At 50.0% G+C, this 7,026-nt stretch overlaps 1 protein-coding gene across 1 annotated transcript in view; it reads left to right on the top strand.

Moving 5' to 3' along the window:
- Positions 1–4,941, top strand: part of Spg7 (SPG7 matrix AAA peptidase subunit, paraplegin) — a 33,622-nt gene extending 28,681 nt beyond the window's left edge. Inside the window, exons 14-17 of the mRNA XM_028753118.1 lie at positions 404–560; positions 1,320–1,486; positions 2,015–2,092; positions 3,201–4,941. Of these exons, the coding sequence (XP_028608951.1) occupies positions 404–560; positions 1,320–1,486; positions 2,015–2,092; positions 3,201–3,365 (567 nt within the window). The 3' untranslated portion in view covers positions 3,366–4,941. The remainder of the gene's footprint in view (positions 1–403; positions 561–1,319; positions 1,487–2,014; positions 2,093–3,200) is intronic.
- The last annotated feature ends 2,085 nt before the right edge of the window (positions 4,942–7,026 follow it).

Consider the following 7,026-nt stretch of genomic DNA (forward strand, 5'->3'; position numbering starts at 1 on the left):
AATCATGCCTCTTCCTCAAATGTCTGGCATTAGATTGTAGGGAGAGAAAGCAAGGGTAGGATGGCCTTTCTTCCTTCCTTGGGTACATTCTGGAGTTTGCTATGGACCAGTACCATCTGGCATGTAAGGTGAAATTTGTCATTACACCTTGGTATTGCACCTAAGAGGCCTGTCACATTGCATACATTGTCACATTGTCTATGCATACAGTGCTACCAGGAACAAACCGTACAGAAACTCGGGTTCCCGTGAGCTGGCCTCTGCAGTATGAGGACTTTTTTAAAGAATGGGATGTGCACACTCGCCTTATTGGCTCCTTGGCATCCTGTGATGACAGTTTTATGAGGCCACTGCCTCTCTTTGAGGCCACATGCTCCCTGGTAAGTTGTTTGTTCTTCTGCAGGTCTCCATAGCACCTCGAACAAATGCTGCTTTGGGCTTCTCTCAGATGCTCCCTCGGGACCAATACCTCTTGACCAAGGAGCAGCTGTTTGAGCGGATGTGCATGGCCCTAGGCGGTCGGGCAGCTGAAGCCATCTCATTTAGCAGAGTCACCTCTGGTGAGGAGACAGCCCTTGGGTGGGACTCTGTCAGCGTGGGCACTATTGTGCCTGTCTCCTGGTGCTCAGTGCACTTGGCAGGGTGAGACTGGTGGAAAGTATGTGCAGGGCAGGGCTATGAGCAGATCCTTAAAGCATCATGTGTGTGGACTGTACGTGTGGTTGGTTAATTACTGCTCATGGCTATGGCAACATCAGACAGGATATTAGAGCATTCACTGATATCCAGCAAGATCGTGGTGGGATGTGCACACCATGACATTGTGCCTGAAGAGTGACAGGCTTAAAACCAAAAAGCCAACAGGTGGTTGTGCACACCTTTAATTCCAGCACTCAGGAGGCAGAGGCAGGTGGATCTCTGAGTTTGAAGCCAGCTTGGTCTACAGAGTGAGTTCAGTGAGGTCTACATAGAAAAACTCTCTCAAAAAACACCAAACCAAAGAGTGACAGGCTTCCCTAGTACAGACATGGCCGTAGGCTTGAGCATGTCGCTGTAAAGCAGGCCAGCACCCTGAGCAGTTACAGTGAAATGGCTCAGCAGCTACAAGCACTGCGGCCAAGTCTGCGGATTGGGTTTCAGTCCCTAGGACCCATATTGTGAAATAGGGGAACCAAGTTGTGCATGTGTGTGTTCAGACACACAGTGAAAACGAGAGCGACAGGGTACTGTGCCCAGCGTCCGAGGCTCCTTGGACGGACAAGGATCAGGTGCTCCTGTGCACATGCGCTCTCCAGGATTCCTCCCTGTCTCGATTCCAGGGGCCCAGGATGATTTGAGGAAGGTTACCCGCATTGCCTACTCCATGGTGAAACAGTTCGGGATGGCTCCTAGCATTGGGCCTGTGTCCTTCCCGGAGGCACAAGAGGGCCTCGTGGGCATTGGACGTCGTCCCTTCAGTCAGGGCCTCCAGCAGATGATGGACCATGTAAGTGGACACAGGCCTTACTGCTGTAGACCCTTGTGGGGAGAAGCATCTGGGATTACTGTAGGATCCTGCACCCTCAGATGAGCATGCCCTGAAGGCCTAATGTGGGGGGTGCAAGGGGGTTGTTCTGGCCTCGAACCTGTGTAGTTTTCTCCGAATGTGGGTTTGAATGGGTTCAAGTACAACTGGATGTAGAGCTGGGAGAAAATGTCAACTAAGTACCAAATGGTAGAGACGTGTACACGATCCCGATCGCCTGCAAGCTGGGCCGGCATGACACCCGGCTCTGTGCAGGGCCAGTTGCAATTGCTCATGCAGTCCACCTGGCTGAAGGTTGTCCAGTCACTCCTTCTAGGATAAAGGTGGCTGGGGTGCATGTTGGCCTGGGCTTCTCAGACAGAGTGAGAGCGGAGACACAGCTGCTGTGTATCAGGAAAGATGGGCTTTCTGCACGGTGGTGGTGGAGCTGGCAGCCAGTGAGTCTGTGAACAGTACCTTTCTCATGGCGGACTTCCCTCCTCTTTACAGGAAGCAAAGCTGCTGGTGGCCAGAGCCTACAGACACACTGAGAAGGTACTGCTGGACAACCTGGACAAGCTGCAGGCGGTGAGGCACGGGGTGGCGGGGAGGTGCATCTCAGGGACACCTAGAAGTGTGGGGACAGCATGGCCAATATTGACAGCCCCCAGTCAGCTAGAACCTGTTTTTCTGTCTTTTTACACTAAGTGTGTCAAGCCAGCTCAGCAGAGAATCTCTTCCTCCCTTACTCATGCAAATCCTAGGCAGCACTGCCACCCTGAACCACTGCATCTTGTTTGAGTTTGTTGTTTTGAAATAGGGTTTCACCGTGTAACCCTAGCTGGCCTGGACCTAGCCTGACCTCAGGCCTGTGTGCCTTTATCTCTTCCTCTGGTGTGCTGGAGTTAAAGGTGTGTTCCTCCACACACAGCTCTTCGAAGCGTTTGTCCATATCCCTCCCCCACACTCCCCGACAGGGTTTCTCAGTGTCCTCCTGGCTGTCCTGGGACTCACAGCTCGGTCTGCCTCTGCCTCCCAAGTGCTGGGGTTAAAGGTGTGCACCGGCACGCCCAGCTTTGGAAGAGTTTTCTTAAACAGCAGGGAGCAGTAGGATATGGCCACAGACACAGGACCTTTAGGATCAAATATTCTCTGGGTAGGGATGGACATGGTAGCATATGCTTGTAATCCTAGCACTCACGAAGGTGAGGCAGGAGCAAAGCAATTTGCAGTCTGCCTGAATGATGCCCTGTCTGGGAATAAAACGATGATGTTCAGGACTGTATCCAAGCAGCAGAACTCCTTCCCCATTGTCAGTCAGTGACTATCTCCTCAGTTCAAGCCGGAGCCTCTCTAGAACCCTGCCTGCCTCTCCCAGACACACATACCTTGTTTGGTGAAGGAAATTGCAGTTGCCAGAAATAAGCAGAGGTTTTGAAAGGAAATAGAAAAAGTAGTGAGGCTGGCAGCTGACAGACCACTTTTAGGGTAAAAACAGGGAGCAATTCTTTGCTCGGACTGCCTTTGCGCCTGTGTCTCTGGGAAGTTGGCCTTTTGGAGGCCTCCTGCTCACAGACCAGCCCTCCTGCTTCACGGGGACAGAGGCATCTTGTGGGAGGGGTCTTCATCTCTGACACTCTGCTCTCCAAGACTCATCTTTGTCAGGCGCTCACACTGCCTTGTTTGTTCTCTCTAGCTGGCGAACGCCCTTCTGGAAAAGGAAGTGATAAACTATGAGGACATTGAGGCCCTCATTGGCCCGCCGCCCCATGGGCCAAAGAAAATGATTGCACCACAGAAATGGATTGATGCTGAAAAGGAGAGACAAGCCTCCGGGGAGGAGGAGGCTCCGGCTCCCTAGCCCCCACCTCCAAGGCCCAGATAACGGCTTTCCTCATGCACCTGCAGTCAGCACAGAACTCGTCCGGAGCTGCCATCAGCCGCCAAGATTCTTTTCACCTGAACTTGAACCGCAGCCTCTGTCAGCTCTCTGGTTTCTTATGAAGACTTCTGATGTCTATTTATTAATTTATGATGAGTAAATTGTTTGCAGAGGAACAAAACTTTCCACGTGTATTGCTTTTCCTGTGGGAAGTGCATATGCTTGAGTTGAGCCCCTGAGGCTTCAGATGCCATCTCTGTGTGTCTTGTAGCACTGAAAGTAGCCCAGCGGTTGGACTGAATGATTCCCTTTGTGTCCTCGATTCCTTCAGAATGCTAATAAGATCCAAGATGAAAGACCCTCTGAGCCAACTGTCCTCATCAGAGTGCTCCCTTATTGAGGGGACAAAGTCAGAACAAGCACTGGATCCTAGAAGATCCTAACACTGCCACCTACTGCTGTGTGCATCTGCAAGTGGAGACCCTCCCTGCCTCTCCTTGTGTAGCATGCCTTGACTCTCCACCAGAACTGATTATCACACATTTGAGCTGTGCAGTCGTGGGTCTTGTTTTCACTTTATACTTTGAGTCCCTCACTGGCAAGAGACGAGCCCTTTGTGTAGGGCATCAGAGTTCAAATCATGCAGGGTAGCCACAGGCATTTGCTGTTCCTAGTTCCTGCCTGTGGTGCCTCCACCCTTGCTGTGCAGTAGCGTGAGGAGCATGGGTCACAGAGACTTCCTGTCAGAGCGCATTGTTCTTACTGCCCAGCATGGTGCACCCAAGGGAGCTGCGGGCAGTGGGAAGCAGCCACAGGGCCAGCAGCAGCTGGCGGAGTGAAGGCTTTGTAAGAACATTGTGAGTTTCACTCAGTTCTAGTTTTTAACCAAAGATTAGCACATAGCTAGGATTTATATTTATCTAGAGCAAGGTCTTGGGCAGGCAAGATAACTCTGCAAACCTAGTAACCCAAGTTCAATCACTGGACTACTATAGTTGTCCTCTGACCAGTCCATGCCAAGGTGCACACATGCCCAGATCCAGACACACAAATATGTCAGGCTGGTGGCACAAACCTTTAAGCCCAGCACTTGGGAGGCAGAATCAGGCAGATCTTGGTGAGTTTTGGGCCCCACTTAGTTGACCTACAGAGCTCCACACCAGCCAGAGCTACATAATGAGACCCTCCCTACCTCTAAAATAAATAAAAGACTGATAATAAATGTAAAAACTATTAACCATTGAAACAGGCCCATCTGCCTACCTTTTGCATGCATATATTTTTTTCTTACAGATTTTTAAATTTTGTGTATAAATGTTTGGCCTGCTTGTTATGTATATATACCACATGTATATGCTTGGTGTATATATACATGTATATGCTTGTATGTACATATACCACATGTATATGCTTGATACAACTCTGCAAATGTTTGGATGTCAGAAGAGAACACTGGGTCCCCTAGAACTACAGCTGTGGTTGTGACCACCTTGTGGGTGTCAGTCATCAGACACAGGCCCTCTGCAAGAACAAGTAAATGCTCTTAAACATTGAACCATCTTTGCAGTTTTTTTTTTTTTTTGAGACCAGGTTCTGATTACGTAGCCCTGGCTGGCATGGAGCTTGCAGTGATCCTCCTCTTTCTGCCTCTGGCTGCTGGGATCATCAGTGTGCACCACCAAATCCAGAACACTATGTCACCTGATTTAAAGTTAGGGCTCAGTGGTTAGGAACACTGCCATCGCAGAAGGACCCCAGGGTTCGATTCTCAGCACCTATAGGGCATCACCTGTGTAACTCTAGTTCTGAGGGATCCAGTGTTCTCTTCTGGCCTCTGACCTCATGAACACATATGGCACACATAACTGCAGGCTCACACACATAAATATTAAGTTTTTAACCTTTAAAAATCAAAAACCAAGGTTATGTGACTAAAGGAGTTACAGATTATGAATGAAAGAAAGCTTATAACTGGCAGAGGCAGGGGGATCTCTGAGTCCAAGGCCACCCTGGTCTACAGAGTGAGCCAGGACAGCCAGGGCTACAGAGAGAAACCCTATCTTACAAAGAAAAGATGTGGGGGGTGGGGGTGGGGATTAGGCTAGAGTTCTCTGACACTCCCAAACACCTAAATTTCAGTAAGCAGCCACCGGGAAGGGAGGGGCTACTGCAGGAGCAGCTTGCCTCAGAGTGATGAGCACATTACTAGCACGAGAGAGCGAGCCTGTGCACAGCCTGCCTCTCAGGCAAGGGTGTTATCCACGAAGCTCTTGTGCGGAACTGTGTCCGCAGCGTTCTCTGCCCGGGAGACTAGGAACTGGAGCCAGAGCTTGAACAATGGCATCAGCCAAGCTTTTGTTCGCTTCTGTGTCCGTCTGGGTTTTAGGCAACAGAGGAAACTTGAGATCACAACCTCCCTTCCCTTCAGCTCCAGATCTCTGACACCACCCTGACACCACCAATGCCCGGGCAGCACTGCAGCCTGAGCTGGAAGGCAGGTGCAGGTGCAGGTGCAGGTTAGTGGTCTTTACACGAGGCTGCAGCATGGCAGTCCAGAAAGAAAAGTTGGCGGTAGACACAGAAGTAATCTTTGAGAGTGGAAAGAGACAGATACTTGGGAACGTTGAAAGAGGACTGAGAAAACACGTGTTAGGTGACCGTTTCAAAGAAATGCACCTTGAATCAGACATTCTCTCTGGGCTGGGAAGATGGTTCAACATCAACTTCTAGCCGCCTCACCCACACAAAATATGGCTTCCCCCTACTGAGGATTGAATTTAGTCTCTCATCCAATAAGCAAGAATTACATCCTTAGGCCTCTTCATTATTACATTTTTTTTCGTGTGTGTGTGTGTGTGTTAGAGAGAGAGAGGGAGGGAGAGAGAGGGAGAGAGAGAGAATGAATATGAGAATGAGAATATATTAACAGCTTCTGTAGTGGCATCTTTATCGGGAAGGAACCTGGTAATTGGGAGTGAGGGTTGTAGGCATACCGGGCAGGACCAGTGTACGCCTTGGCTGCTTCCTGTTTTGTTGTAGTCACTGCCATTGTGGAAAGGAATGCAGTATTTGCGTTTGGTCACACCTGATCCCCCCCGAGGAGTTAAGTCTGCGCTAAAGGATTTATCTAAATAAAGACTGGAGAAATAACTCAGTACCACGGACTTCTTGCTGTTTCAGAAGTTAAAATTCTTAGTACCCAGTAACTCCGGTACCAGGGGATGCGACGCACAGACATGAGTCAGGGAAACACTCATACAAATAAAGTAAAATCTCAAAAGAAAAGCGGAGTGGTGGTGCGTGCTTCAGCTCTGGGGAAGCGTGAGTTCCAGGCAAGTCCATGCAACATAGACCACACCTCGTAAAAGAATAATGAAGCATAAATGTACCTGGGTGAACGGGGAAAGAACACTAGACACAGGAGGGGGAAAGATTTTTAGGAGTTTAATTCCTACATCTAGCTGTGCGCCCCTGAGCACGCCGGAGGCGCGAGCCCTGCAAGGTTAAGAACCAACGAGACTATCCAACCGGACGGCTAGAGAGGCGACGGTCGGCCGGTGGGCGGGTTCGCGTGACGTCATTTCCTCCTTCACCCGCTTTTTGATTGGTGTTCTGGCTTAACCCGACTCCTACAACCCCA

This window comes from Grammomys surdaster, unplaced genomic scaffold (genome assembly GCF_004785775.1).
Source record: "Grammomys surdaster isolate TR1022 unplaced genomic scaffold, NIH_TR_1.0 128, whole genome shotgun sequence".
Taxonomy (NCBI): Eukaryota; Metazoa; Chordata; class Mammalia; order Rodentia; family Muridae; genus Grammomys; species Grammomys surdaster.